Source organism: Xiphophorus maculatus, chromosome 4 (assembly GCF_002775205.1).
Source record: "Xiphophorus maculatus strain JP 163 A chromosome 4, X_maculatus-5.0-male, whole genome shotgun sequence".
Taxonomy (NCBI): Eukaryota; Metazoa; Chordata; class Actinopteri; order Cyprinodontiformes; family Poeciliidae; genus Xiphophorus; species Xiphophorus maculatus.
In genome coordinates, this window is record NC_036446.1 from 23,683,039 (window position 1) to 23,698,645 (window position 15,607).

The 15,607-nt window shown below is 36.5% G+C and overlaps 1 protein-coding gene across 2 annotated transcripts; it reads right to left on the reverse strand.

Moving 5' to 3' along the window:
* Window positions 1-248: 248 nt before the first annotated feature.
* Window positions 249-15,517, reverse strand: pir (pirin). Of its 2 annotated transcripts, XM_023332860.1 has the most exons (10): window positions 15,412-15,517; window positions 12,614-12,733; window positions 12,443-12,535; window positions 10,686-10,766; window positions 9,014-9,220; window positions 7,615-7,699; window positions 6,841-6,885; window positions 4,858-4,940; window positions 4,275-4,341; window positions 249-4,164 (listed from the first exon to the last, which is right to left on the reverse strand). In XM_023332860.1, the coding sequence occupies exons 2-10, from the start codon at window positions 12,704-12,706 to the stop codon at window positions 4,046-4,048; spliced, it is 873 nt and encodes a 290-aa protein (XP_023188628.1). In that variant the 5' UTR covers window positions 12,707-12,733; window positions 15,412-15,517; the 3' UTR covers window positions 249-4,045. The 2 variants fall into 2 exon arrangements, with proteins under 2 accessions (XP_023188628.1, XP_023188629.1); XM_023332861.1 differs by lacking the exon at window positions 15,412-15,517 and having other exon boundaries at window positions 12,625-12,704.
* Window positions 15,518-15,607: the final 90 nt, after the last annotated feature.

The window sequence follows — 15,607 nt, forward strand, 5'->3', positions numbered from 1 at the left end:
CTATGGGTGAATACGTAGAAGTGAAGGAAGTTTTAAGGTATTTCAGGGAAATTGTGACTGATTATATGCAGTTTTGGAGGAAGAATTGAGTGATCAAGAAGAGGGAGCAGGTTCATCAGGACCAGCTCCCTGGTATCCGAGCAATATTGTTCAGGAAGCAATGTTGACTCAAATAATCCAGTTAGTTTCAGGTAGTTATTTAACCATTCTAATACTAAAAAAACAACAGAAAGAAATACACGTGTTCGTACTCAGAAGCAATGGAAACATGTTTATTTTTCAAGTGTACCTGAGACAACTGCCAGACGATGCCACAGGTTATCAAATGCCAGTCAAGAAATATAAGAAGTGCATTTCTTCTTCACCAGGTTTTAAAAGACACAGTAAAGAAATAATCATACATGAACATTTACCCGCCAAGCAAAGTATGTCCTCATTAACCATAAATAATCCCAATTTGAAACAAATTGGGATTATTCTTTTCTTCAAATTAAAGAATAATCACAAGTTAAGATAAATCTTGATGCTGTAAGACTGTCTTCGTAAAACTAGGTAAGGATTAGTGGATCCAATTTAAAAAAATTGAATAATCCCAATTCAGATTGGGATTATTCTCTTTCTCCATGTGGCTTCACCAGCCTCATGGTGAAATGAAATGAAATCCTGTGCAACGGATAAATCGAATCCAACCTAATTATTCTGGTTAGATTCGAACCAGAATCTCTTTATTTAGAAGAGTTAACAGTTCTAAATAAAGTTTAAAAGTAAATAAAACACACTACAAACATCGGTGCTAGGTGACTTCAGCTACATTTTCTCATTTACATACTTTATTCAGTCACCTTCCTGGCAGCCAGTATCAGCTGGTTTTAACGGTTTTCTGACTCAAAAAACATTATTTGTCAGATTATGGAGGATTCTGCGTGGATTTTTATGCAAGGACTTGTAGAGAGGCATGTGCAGGAACAGTTTGATGTACCGGTGCCAAGACACTTAGCAAGAGATGTGAGGAGAGTGCAGATATTATTAAGGGAGCCACGTGCAAATGAAAACATAATAGAAGCCGTCCGTATTTGGTTGTGGCACGTTTTGCCTATTTTTCATCATCTTTTTCTGTGGTAGTGCCCTCGTTGATTGGTAAGTTAACAAAACCAAGTTAAATAATGTCATTGTTTTTAAAGGACTGCAGTAGTCATGCCGTTGTGGACTTCCACTGGGTATCATGTCTGCAGCAGTTCCAATAGTTTATTGAGAGAGTGTAACGATATTCTGTGTCCTCCTTCTGCAGCGGCTCTGGAAAAGTTCTGTGCCAGAGGGAAGAGGAACTCCGACGACCCTTTCAGTACACCTGACTGTCCTCTATAAGACTTTTTTTTTGTTTGACATACTGCAGTATCACGTTGAGTTACAGTATGCTCTTAACCCCACGTCAGCGGACGTTTTTTTGAGGGTCCTTGCAATAAGCACATTTTCCTCTACTGAGCTATAGATGGTATTTTAAAAATATAATCATAGAACTTCTTGTCCGCCTGTGTTACATTTGGTCTGCTTTTGTTACACAAGATTGGATGTAAAACCTAAACCTAAACTTTATTTTCTGCTCCTTTGACCAATTGGCAAAGGAGCAGTTTTCAGGTGACTGAAAACTGTTTCAGTCACCTTCAAATAAGAAGAACAGAAAATGAAACTATTTATACCGTTTTTTTTTTTTTTTTTTGCATAGTAAATAGTTTTGTGGAAAAAAAAATCTGCATATTTATTTTTACACATTAAAAGTTAAGATAGTAAAAATATGACAATCAAAATCAATAACTGCAATGAACCTTATATTAAAAAAATAAAAATATGAAAGGCTTAAAATAAATTTACATGGTCATTTCTATGTAAAATGTCTAATTGCTCACCAGCGTTTTTTCACTAGCAAAAACACACTAAATGTGCTGAGCTGGTGAAGCATTTTTTTCCTGGCACCCATCTAAATGAACTTTGAAAGCTCAGGTTCAAGAGTGTGAGAAACCCACAAAACGCCACGTCACACTACTGCAGGAAGGTTCTCATGCTAAAACTAAAATTAAACTGAGAATTAAAGTTTAATTGAGAATTAAACAAAGACCTTCCTTCCTCCGTGTTTGTTTGAGCCAAATGGAGAGATGGGCTTTAAACCAAGGCAGTCCTGCTAAAGCTTTGATGAATAAACTGAGATTTCCTGTTAGACAACGAGGCAGTGCAAAAATGCTCTTTACTATTAGTGTATGTTTCAGGACTTAGAACTTTATGGCTATGCTACTTCAGGCAGCTTTGATTTTTATGGAAAAATAACCCTAAGGTTACTTTTAGGGTAATAAAAATAACCCTAAATTATTAGGGTTATTTAATAATCCTAATAATTATTAAATAATTATTAGGGTTATTAATAATGACCTATTAGGCAATATGTAATTTACTATTAATAAAAAATAAACTAATAATATTTTAGTAAACTAATAAAGTTTATAAACTAATACAAGATTTTGTTGTTTTGTAACAACAAAATCTACCTAGTTTTACAAAGACAGTCTTACAGCATCAAGATTTATCTTAACTTGTGATTCTTGTTTCTGTTATTCAAACCTTTGTATCAAGTTGACAGATCATCTGCCTGCTAAACCTTTCACCTTTCTTTTCTCTCTAGACTTGCATGACCCTGACTATGAGCGGGAACACGTGTTTTAAATGTGATCCAGACATGATGGGAAGTAAGAAACCAGCACCACACCCGTCTCCCAGACATCCTATCCACTAACCCTTACCAACACATTAAGTTTAGTATTTAATTTGCAAGACATGCACCACCACCACCAACAAACAAATCTATGGCATCTGTAAGCTGTGTAGTCTGTAGTTTTCAATATTTGAAGATGGAAAAATATGATCGTTATACTTGTCCAATCAAGACAGTCTTCAAAAGATTTACATTTTCAAATGTACAATGCTGGAGAACCTTATGTCCTAAAATGATGAGTTTAATAATATGTAAACTTCTTCTTAACTTTTATTACTCGTATGCTTTAGGTAACACACATCAGCTTCAAAGGGAAGATGGAATACACAGAGCAAACCTGTAGTGAGTCAATAAAATAAAGGAGAGCAAACAAAGTGCTTATTATCCATTAAAAATTAGTCTTTTGCCAAACCTTGTGTTAAAATATCTAACAAGTGTCACCAGGGAAATTTTCCTATGTGGTTGCTTTGGTAACTTCAGTGAAGATGAATTAATCAATAGGAACTATATCCCAGTAGCAGCGACTAAACACTCTCCTTCAGGAAAACATGCTTTAATTAGCACCATCTTGCAGGGGTTATACATCCACAAGGATGAATTTACGCCACAAATTCTCGAAACAGAATTTAAAATCCTTTTTCTTTTTTTTTTAAATAAACTAAGTCTCTGAAGGCGCCTAGCATAAGCACATGACACCATCTCAGCTTATGTGCTAATCTCCATTTCTAAAGTGCTGGTTAAGAACATATATTACTGCTGTGTTATTCTTTTTTTTAGCAAAATAAGAGACATTCCTTCCACTATGATAAAGCCGGTTTGTACAAACATCTCAATGCAGCACTTGCAGTTTGTGTTAATGGCGCCATCTAGCAGTCAAGATAATTATGACAAAAATAGAAGTGAAAAGTTTGGGGTTGAAGGTCACAAAGATGGAAAAGGAAAGCGGTGGAGGAGGATAGACAGAGGAAATCCTACTGAAAAAAAACACACCACAGCTTACAATTAATCAAGAAATCATAGCAGCTCAAACCTAAATTACATGTATTTCTGTACCCACTTAAAAACACAAAAATATAGTATTGTATATATTATTTCTGTAACTACAAACATCATAAGAAAGATACCCGTGTAAAGCATTATGATTAGGTATAAGTATATTTAAAGCTCTAAATCAGTGTCTTTTTTGTTGTTGTTGTACATCAGGTTTGTACTAAAATATCACAACACTCTCCAATCCATCCCCATGTGCAAGACAGAAACAACCTGTATAAAGAGCTGCATTGCTTAAAAAGAATCTCTGATTTTGGACCTCCAGTGTTTGGCTCTTTCAAAGCCATTTGTGCCATTATAGAAGTCCATCTTGGCCTGGTGGATCTCCTCCTGAGTGGTCATTACAAACGGACCTGAAGGCCAAACAACTTGAATTAACACATGAAAGCTGTGGAGAGAATTCCTGCTAATAACAAAGGCATGTTTTGTTTACTGAACAGTAATGGAAAAGCAGAGAACATACCCTGTTGTACCACCGGCTCGTTGATCGGTTCTCCAGCAATCAGCACAAAATGAGAAACTTCAGAGCCCTGGAGGTAAAAACAATCCATCATCTCTCTTGGAAAAAAGGTTAAAGGAAGATTTCAAGTAATAAAAATAACACCAGCGTAACAAAAGGTTTTTTTATAATAAAAATTTGATTAAAAAAAGTGATTTTTTTTAATCTAATTAAAAGTGTTAGATTGTAGATCTAGTGTTCCAAGCAATAAATTAGAACACAAAAAATTGCTAAATTTGAAAGTGGTTGAAATGTCAAGGCTTTCTAGATGCTTTCCTGCAGCAGGAACACCTTTTAAGGAACAATGGGGATGTTCCTTACAGCAAACTGGTAAAACTACTAATGAGTCTGAGACCAAAACTTCAACAATATTGTTAAGACACTTTGCAAACTGTTTATGAGTCTTAATGGCATTTTAAACTAAAAAAACAAACAAAAAAACAGTTGTGGCTGATGTCTTTTTATGATAAATGTTTCATTTTTGACAATAAAGTCCATCTGACAAACCATGTATGTGGAAAAAGTCTCAACATCTGAAGTTTTATACCTTGTTTTCAAACCTGACACAATCACCATCTCCAAACACCACAGTGTGATGAGGCCCCACCGGCTGCTGGTCCTGATCTGAGCCTTTTTAAAAAAAAAAAAAAAAAAAAAAAAGCACATTAATATGTAAACAAAATCATCACATTATTTACATCAAGTATAAACCTATGTGAGGTCAACCATTTATTGCATACACTCTCTTTCTATTTCATTTAGTCCACTTTGGTACTATCAGGTTGTACAGCCTTTGTCATGAGAACTGCTCTACTTCCTCATTGCACAGATTCAACAAGTTGTGAAAACATTCTTTAGAGTTTTTGATCCAAGTTAACAAGATAGCATCACATTGTTTCTGCAGCTTTGTCATCTGCACATCCATGATGGAAACCTCCCATTTCACCACAACACAAAGATGCTCTTGATATAATCTGGCAACTATGGAAGGCACAAGACTACTGTGAGACTTTTATGTTTTGTGACGTGGTAAATATTCATGTAAAGATGGATACACTGTGGTCCTATAGAGGGGACACTGGCAGCACCAAGCAGCCCGACATGTCGATGATGCAAGGCAGGACAGACTAAATAATGGCAGTACACAGGAAGTACCTTCTCTTATGTTCATGCAACTAATCACTAGATATTTTCTCTTCTTGGGCAATTCTCTTCACATTCAGTGGTTGTTGTCTATAGATCAGTGGTTTCTAAATTGCTCATACTAGCCAGTCTGGGAACAAGAACCATGGGACATCAAATAAATCTGTCTGAACATCAGCAAGTCATCTGCACCAAGCACAGCTGCCTAAATGTATTGCTTTGTGCCCTGTGACTGGCTTATTCACGATTTGAATGAATAAGACGCACCTGGAAAAGTAGTCTGTGAGTTTAGAGACAGTTTATGTTTTACACGTTTTACTAATTATGTCACTGTACGTTCTGAAAAGTAAACTAAATACATTAAGTCTAGAAAAACCGAACCGTGTTATTTTATATTTCATTATACTTTTCTAACATGTGTGAACTATCAGTATAATTAAAAGTAGTACAAGTAATTAACATAAAATTAAAATTAAGTAATTGACATGGCATTGATATAATTAATACAACACATTCACATAAGCTGCTCTTCAATTTGTGTTACTTGTTTGCAAACCATTTATGAACCATTTTATGGGTAGTATATAAAGATAGTAGCACAATGAGACTGAATGCTGAGAGAAAAACAATAGCGGCTCTCCTGGGTCCATTCATCAAAGTCAGCTGGTTCTGATTTAGGCCAGACGACACACAGAGTTAGAGACTTGAAACTCAAATAGCTGCTTTAGTCTCAGCATCCCTTCTTATCCTCTGGTGTCATTAAAACATCTGGTTATGATTACAGTCAGTTAAGTGATTCTTCAGGATAACAAAGGACAGTAATCAAATGTAGCAAGATTTTATAGCAGAATATTAAAATGAGTTCAAATAAACCAAGAAAGCCTGTGAAAAGAAGTCCAGTGTCTGGAAGAGTCTGTTCTCATGCAAAGGGAGTTTCCTGAACCTGAACCTACCCAGTGAGAAACATCAGGAATTTATCCACCAGGTCAAGCGGTTACAATCATATAACAGTTAAATTACATGTTACTGATATGCAGCTTGGTACGCTCATATTTTCTAGAAATATGATTGATATCAAAGAAAAACTAAAAACACTATTAGTAAGTAACAGTAATAAGTGGCCAAGCTTTAAAGTTGAACGTATTTAACCTTCTGGTTGGATTTAAAAGGCAAGCTGTTGTTAGTCTCAAAGCACTCACTTACTTGCTATGTAGATTTTTCAGTAGTAGTCAGGTAGTCTATATTACCCACCAAAGCATGTTGGCTCAGCTCAACTTACCAGATATATTCCTATTTGTTAATAACACTTAAACTGTAAAGTTGAGTCAGAAATACTTCCAGCAAAAATAAAACAAAGTAAAGAAAGTTGAAAAAAAAAATCCCTCACCAACATGAGTAGTTCCAGAGAGAGTATAAATGAAGGTGGTCCATCCTGTCAAAAAAAAGAAATGTTATTAGTATGCAATGGAAAATGCAGCTTCCATTATCTGCAATAAATGGTTTATTGAACCAAACTCAAAGGTAACAACACTATCTTGGTCTAGTTCTACTGAAATGACAATAGAACAGGTCTGTATTGTCCCACCATTGAGAAATTCAGGTGAAACAGCAGCATCATATGTAAAAGTTCACACAAAAAGATTAACAATAAGAACAACAGAAGTAGTAATAATGAGATACTGTACAAAACTGTAACAGAAAATACTGTGCAGTTATTAGAAATAGGAATATTGGACTCGCAATAAAAGGGATATGCAACAACAGTCTGATTACTTTTCCAAAAACGTCCATAATGTGCTTCATGTGTACTGAGCATGAAAAAGACAGATTATTTACAATACAGTATTTGAGTGTAAAAAAAACAAACTACAGAAGATGTTTAGTGTGCGATGAACATTTTTACAAACTTACTAAAAGGGCCACTGGGTTTCTACTGTCGAAATCTCATATATTCAAGATTAAATCAAATGCATTTTCCCATCACAAGCATCAGTGCAGCTTTATATAAACTAGATCATTTCACAGCATGGATACTTCCAAACCTGTACATTTATAATAAGTCTTAAGGGAACAACTAGATGTTTGTGAATAGGTCTGCTCCGATTCTTTAGTTATTTCCAATCCGTCTCTGGGTTGTACAACAATACAAGTATTCTCTTACCAGAGGGGACTGGCTGCACATGCATGGCCCCGGCCTGCAGCTTGAAGTCCAAATACAAGGTTGGTGTTCTTGTGTAAACCTTAGACTGTATACAAGAAAAAAAGCATATAGTAAAAAAATGCACAGATATGCATGTTTTATTTCGTACCATGGGCCGTTATGATAAGTTCACATTATAACGGCCCATAGTACCGTTATACTATGGGCAAGATATCATCACATATCTTGTTTGAGTTTGTTTTTCATAGGAATCAAGTTTTAATCTGTGATCAACACCAAATAAACTCAATATTTTTATTCCCCCAGAGTTCCATCTGGGTTGTGAGCTCACCCTCTGTAAAGTTTCTTCTCAAAACATATTCAAATTTAACACGTCTTCATGTTGCATCTCAACTAAACAAAGTGACTGAGCTTTAGTATTGTCGTTATGAGCACATTGTGTGCAAGTAAAAAGAGTATAGGGACATAAATTCAAATCAACCTCTTCCATCAGTGTTAAATCTGTGTTCAGTATTTTATGGGTATTTTGCACCAACTGTGCACTTTTGGTTTGTGTGCCGGTCACACATCCCAAAGTGCACATGTCAAATCACATGGGCTAAACAAGTTGAACTGGATTCTATATTTAGCCAAGAATATAAAAGCCCATTTCTTCGTCCAAGAGCTCCGTCCTACACCTTCTGATTAAAAGTCTGAAATTATTTCAAGCCAACGTGTTTTTATTATTTTAGGGAAGTTGAGAAGTTGTACTGTTCTTTAATTGAAACTAATGTTAATTCTTGGTTTGTGAAACACAGGAACATGCTGTGTCTTTTATGCTCTTGTTTATATTATGCACATATCAGGGCACTTGTACTTTTCCAATCCACTGATCCTCTTTATTTACCAAAGCTGTTATGTTAGCATTTCCTTATGAGCCATAACTTTTTAGCTTAATCTGAAGACCAGCAGATATGTGAAAATGTGATCATGTTTGAAATTACTTCAAATCAAGTAATTTCAACCATAACTAGTTCATCTTCACTCTCAGCCTCTCTGCTGGCCACAGTTTGTCACCAGTTCACACTTTCTCAATCAGACGCCACCTCAGAATCCACCGCTGTTCACATATGTAGGAAAACAACTAGGAGTAGCCACATAACTGCAAGTCATCATTCACATGCCAAAAGAATCTGTTCCTCATTTCTAGCTTCCTTTTTCCAAACAATCCTTCCAACCACTGCAGTAAAATATTGTGGTAAACACACTGTCCTGTTCAGTAACACACAGACAAAAAGGCATATACGTTTAGGTATTTGCTTATTAGATGAAAAGAGAAATCACTTCACTTAAAAATTTCTGCTCCTGCTTTAAGTTCGTTGGTTGAAATACGAAGATTCTCTCACAAATGAACACACACCTTTGCTCCCAGTGCTTCTCCGGATATCACGGCGACCGTGACCCCACCCTGGCTGCGTTTGGGGATCTCCGAGCTTTTAAGCTCCTGGTATGCTGGTTCAATCATCTTTTCTTGTTTTCGGAGGTTCACCCACAGCTGCAGTCCCACCACTGGCTCCTCTGACACAGGCATCTCAGCATGGACCACCCCCCGTCCTGCTGTCATCCACTGGCAGACAACGACACAATTTCTCTCATAATCTCAATCACAAAGTGCATACATGTAACCCTGATGTTGAGTATGTTCGAAAATGTTGAAGCTACAATATTAAGCTTATTTTGAAACTGTGTTTGTGTTACTTGAATTAAATAATGAACTTTAAAAAGTAAACATTGAAAATGTTTTTTCTGACATTTACTGAAGCAAAATCTTTAGTGAAGCCACTAATTGTAGAACCAGCGACCTGCTAAATTTAATCTGAACTGAATACAAATACTCACTGTAGGTCAGTTCATGCAACTGTAACGGTCGACGTAGGATAGTCTGATACAAATACCCTAAATAAATTGCAGGAACTTTAGCATAAAGGTAAATTTATGTTAAGCCTTTTAATGTATGACCAATGCATCCAATAGGTGTTGACAAACAAACTGCTTACAAAGACCTAAAGTTTTTTTAAATAATTTTTTCCATAAACTTGTTAATGATTTTATGAGCTTTCAGGAACTTTCCTTACAGGCAGTCACAGTCTTATGAAGAATTTAGTCCTTCAATTATGTAATTCTCTAGTTGCCTCAGGTCAGATTCAGAAATGAATCCATCAAGAGAAAACATTTACACCTGATAGGTTTAAAAAAAAAAAAAAAAAAAAGATTGTCTGAAAAGATCAACAAAAAGGTTTGGGATTTCTGGTAAAAACCAAGTGAAATATTTAGTATTCACCAGCTCCTCCTTTCTTTTACATCAGCTAGTTATGACCTTTTAATATTGATATAATTTCTATAAATATTCAGTAAAAAACTGACAGTTATACGAGAACCACCGTCCAGTTTGACTTCATAAAGTACTAATAAAAGTGAAAATTACAGGTGCAATGAAACATTTATCTAAAACCTGAGACAGCTGTATGGCTACATAAGTTTGTTGTTTCTTAAGGAAAACAAAATTTTCTTTGAAATGCTGCCGTTATAAATGCATTTTGTTTAAAGAAAATCTTTTAGTTCTTGGTCATATTCATTGTTTTGTTTCTGTCTTTAACAAAACTATACTAACTAAAATGCTTTGGGACATCTGCAGTTTTCATGAGGAGCTCTAGTCCACTGAGGTATGCTGTGTGTTGAAGTAAATTCAGCTGGACTTGACTGAAACTCTGTTTCAAGTTGTGTTTGTTGTACTGCTTTAAAAAAATTTAAAAATCACACATGTTAAAATCAAGGGTATTTGTATGCTACATTAGTTTTTCTGCTTATGTAGCTTCATTCACAGTGATAATAGTGAAATAAATAGAAATTATTATTTAAGGTGGCAAATTTACTGACTGAGGTTTAAAGCTTTAAACAAAGCTCATCAGCAATGTGAAAAGTGCTGGCAAAATAAATTACAATCGTTTCTTTTTTTTTGCCTAAAATAATCTGCAACTTTAAAGTAACAAAAGAATCACAAGTCATTTTTTTGCCCAATTCTTTTTCAGTACTTGTAAATCTCCAGGCATCAGACGTCCAGAATGACCGCAAAAGTCCTCATGGGCTGTGATTCCCCCCAAAACATACGTGACCTAAGACACAAAAACACACACACAGACGAAAACGCCACAAATTAAAGCTGTGGTTAACTGCCAAAATGATTACATTAAATCATAACACACAAATTAAATTAGTTTTTTTATTCATATTTTTTGCTCTCTCCTTTGAAGTCGCTAAACTATGTCTCCAAAGTCGGGTTTTTGCTTTTACATTCATACCAAATCTGTATTTTTTTTTTCTTTGTTAATTAACCCTCTTAACTGTAACTTAATCATTAGGTCATAAAAGGCTCCTAAACTCAAGGAATGTATAGTTGCAGAGTTAAAAAAAAAAAAAAAGTGCTTTGCCAACTCTATTCCCAATGTTCACCCCTTCATTTCATCACAGCAGGAAGAGAAACGCAGAGCTTAAGGTTGCAGGCTCAAAGTTAAACATCTGTCTAAGGGAGGGAAGCTCGAGCCCCAGCAGTGAACTGTGGATCCATCTCCACTGCTGTGTGATTTCAAAAGCTGTGGGAGGGTCAGCTGGGTCCATTGCTATTCATGCACACAGGGAGATGAAGGTTGCATATGCAAAACCAAACACAAACTGGGGGTGGGAGGTGTCTGGGATGTTAATGGAAATTTAGGTTAGGTTTTATTTGTTTTTAACATATTTAGTTCAATAATTTCAGAAAATTTCATTTATTAGTAAGAATTCATTATGAATGATCATAAAAGTATAAACAGCAGTGAAGTGACAGAAAATTCATTAAATCATAGATTTTCTGATAACACAGAACAACTCTTCTATTTAAAAAATTAAGGGATTTTTTTTTTCAAGCTGTCATATTGAAATATTTAACTCAATAATATGTTGACTTAGGTTAAGATTCTCCATAATTCAAAATGCAAAAACATATTTAATACCTACCACTGTCCTAATGTATGATTTTTGAAAATGTGTAAACTCAGAGTTACCATAACTGAATAGAATAATGTTGCTTCTTGTCGCCATCTAGTGTTTAAATATGAGTTTTACTGTTTGCTTGTATCTGGGCGTGGCTGTTCTGCTCGGTTTGAGCCTTTTCAAAAGAAAATGACTCAGCGTTTTGGTTACTTATATAAATAAGAAAAAAGGTAGCACACATTTCTATACGCCGTCATGAAAAACATATTTACGACAAAGTTTAAGCTAAATGAAATTATTCATTCTTTTTTTTTTTTTTTAAATAAGTCGTACTGCTTTTGAAATAAATAATACTGTTGCCTCTTGTCGGAGTCCAGTGTTTAAATATGAATTTTGCTGTTTGCTTGTATGTGGGCTTGGTTTTCTGTTCAGCTTCACCCTTTTAAAAAGAAAACGAGTCAACGTTTCGATTATTTATGTAATTAAGAAAAAGGGCAGCACACATATCTCTACACCGTCATGGAAAACAGTGTAAACTACAAAAAATTCTTTGTCTAAATACATGGAAGAAAACACATGAGAAATGGGCTGTATTTTAGTTGTGAAAGTAAGATAGACTAATACTTTTTATAAAAGACTGGAGATGTCGATTGCTAATGTAAAGACTTTGGTTTGGTTTTTGAAAGCTTTTTTCTCCCTAAGAGAAACAGGACGTAGTAAATGCTAAACTCTATAAAAGATAAATATCCAAAATAACAAAATTTCAAGAATCCCAGTTTTCAAACGAGGGTAGTATGAACTCTTTGTTCCGTCTTCTTACCGTCTCAAATCCTCTGTGAGGATGGTCTGGAAAACCTGCCGGCTTGACCACCTTAAACTCATCCAGCATCAGGAAAGGATCCAAGTTGCTTAGCTTCAAGTAAAATACATAGGGAATATTCATAAGTGTTACTCTTGAAGTGTACAACTGATCGATGTTGCTTGAACTTACTTCCTTCCTACCAATGCTCCTTCGGACCCGAGCGCCGACTCCCTCCGCTTGTTCCACACTGAGAACGGTCTTCAGCAGCTTCCTCACAATCATCTTCTTTGTGCAGAATTTCACGAGACACTGCAACACATACAGTACACTTTTGACTTTTTGAAAGCAGAAATGGCAGCCATTTGTATCCGTCCCATAACTTTAGTCCATGGTTCTCAAACTGTAACACAAGTACCACATGATGCATCTGGGCTTCCCTGAGTTGAATTGAATAGGAATTTTGAATCAGCTAATTAAAAAAGTACATAAAGACATCAATTGTGAAAAACTTATACAAAGTGCTAAAAGTATTTCCAGCACTTACTGTATATATGGTAATATGTTTACTGATGACAGTTGCATATACTTTTTGTTTGCCACAGTTATAGACATACATATTGCATTTTCAGGTTACTGAACCCTCATGAAGTAAGTATGACGTATGATCAGACGTTTTCAGATGGACATGTCATAATAAACTGATTAAAAGTAATATATGATGATTAATTCAACCCAGCATTGCCAGAAAGGCTGGCATAGCATGCAGTCATTGAGAAATAGTGGATGAACCAGTGTTACAGCAGTGCCTGCATCTCCGATGGATCAGCTGATCATATCCACTGCTGGTGAGCTGCGTTAGTTTCTAAAATACAAAACAGCTTGTAATCAGTGGCGCAAAAAGTGGGTATGCAGGGTATGCAACGCATAGGGGCGCTGCACTAGAGGGGGCGCCAAAACCCCGTCTCGAAAAATGTTTTTTTCTTGTTGGCATTTTCTATAATTAACAGAATGAAATGATCAATAACAGGGGAACAGCACTGATTAGGCGCCCCTCTGCTCCTTCACCTCCCCTCCTGTCGCTCTCCTTTCCCATACAGGTGGCTGTGCACGCGCCCCTAAGAGTACGCAGGCGCGTTTTTTTTTTTAATTTTAGACTACCACTCGTAGTGCACTTGACAAAATGGAGCGGCAGAAAAAAAAAGCTGTCCGGGGCGCAAAACAGGAAAAGGGAGAAGGATAAAGATGTTGGCGGGATGAAAAAAAGCCTTTCAATGTGGTTGAAAGATAGTAGGTAAGTACCGTCAGTGTATTAGCAGGACAGGAGGGCTGTAAATAATCAAGTTAGCTAAAGCTAGCAGCTAGCCTAATACGGAATCGTCCCATATTTGCTGTTAAAAGTTGCCTCCCCTATTAAACCATTAAGGGACGCGATTTGTTTTGTATTTCTATGAATATCTGATACATAAAATTGTCACAGACACATAACCGCGCACTAAGTAAGAATGACCGAAATATTAACACAGGAAAGCTAAAGCTGCTGTGGCGGCAGTGCCCAGCTATGGTCCAACACTTAGCCCTCCTGGGTGCATTTTTTCACTCATATGTATTATGGATTCTTTAATTAAAGATGAGTTGTTCAAGTTCATGTGTGTATCAGACAAATTAGTCATCAGAGTCACTAAAGCCCTTAAACTCAAAAAGGTTGGTGACCTATTTTACCAACCTTTTTGGCAGGGGGACACTTGAGTTTAAATGTCTTATTCAATACCACTACAGTGGTGTTGTGATGTATCTGATAAGTCAGATCAGATGTAATGTCCAATCAGTAACTGTTATCCAACAAGGAGTGGCCTTTACCACACAAAATGGGGGACACATTTAGGCAGTACATGGTTGTAAATGGCCCACAGAAAGTTTCTGATGGTCCATATCCAAGATCAGAGAAGAATAAGAGGTGTTTTTCCAAAGCATACTGTTTTCGTTTACTGTCTAATGGAGAGAAAGTTGAACGAGATTGGTTACTGTATTCTAAAAATACTAACAGAGTCTATTGTTTTGCATGTAAGCTTTTTGGTGAAGCTAAAGTTCTTGACACATGCCTTGTGGAGGGGTATAATAACTGGCGATGTCTTTCAAAAACACTGAAGCACCATGAAACCAGTAGTTCTCACATAAATGCTTATCTGACGTGGAAAGAAATGGCATCTCGCTTACGCCTAGGTAAAACTATTGATAGTGAACTGCAGAAAACCATGGCAGCTGAAAAAGCACACTGGAGAAGTGTGTTGACTAGAGTTATCGACTGCATACTTTTCCTTGCAGAGAGAAACTTGACACTAAGGGGGAAAAATTCTCAGTCAGGAAATCCTAAAAATGGAAATTTTCTGGGAATCCTTGAGCTCATAGCGCGATATGATGTAACACTGGCAGAGCATCTTAGAAAGGCTGCCTCCAAACAAACCACTGGATATCTGACATGGTGCACTCAGAATGAATTTTTAGATTCAGTATCAGAGTGTGTTTTGAGTAAAATATCTGCCAAGATCAAGTCCTCTAAGTACTTTGCAGTGGAACTGGACTGCACACCTGATATTTCAAAGCAAGAGCAGGCCTCAGTCATCATTCGATATATGGGGGGGCGCCGAAGATATGTTCGCATCCACCTCAAAAATATGGAGTTGCGCCCCTGCTTGTAATAATTTCACAACAGAGACGCATACATTGTCACATTATCTCTGCTGGACGTCCACCCTTTTCGGCGTCACTTCCCCATATGCGGCTTTATTGTTACGCCGCAATAAAGGTTTGCTGTAACCGCGGCTGCAGACACGTAGTTTTAACACCTGCTGCCACCAATATCTCGTTGAGACGTGCCAGACACACCGTGCTCAATAACGCAACAATGTAAAGTTTGAACGGTTCCAGTTTTCCACCGTCAGCAGCAAAAACTGAACCGAGCCGTCTGCTGTCATTGTGAATCCACTCACCTGCCTGCGTACAAAACCTGTCCGATTTCGTCGGTTTCTAATGCTTAAAAATCAAATAATTTCAGTAAATTTTATCCTAACCAAGATTAGAAGGCGGAAGTGAGGAAAGGGGGGCGGAGCTTAAGACACGACGGTTCAAGGTAAAAGAAGGAAAACAAGATTTAGCAAAAGTTGAAAAAAGACTTTTTTTTTTTAA

Coding starts and splice junctions, on each gene's coding strand:
- pir (XM_023332860.1), bottom strand. CDS start 12,706: ATGATTGTGAGGAAGCTGCTGAAGACCGTTCTCAGTGTGGAACAAGCG. Junction 4,941..6,840: donor CTCTGGAACTACTCATGTTG/GTGAGGGATTTT, acceptor TTTTTTAAAAAG/GCTCAGATCAGGACCAGCAG. Junction 4,342..4,857: donor GTGTCAGGTTTGAAAACAAG/GTATAAAACTTC, acceptor TTTTACCTCCAG/GGCTCTGAAGTTTCTCATTT.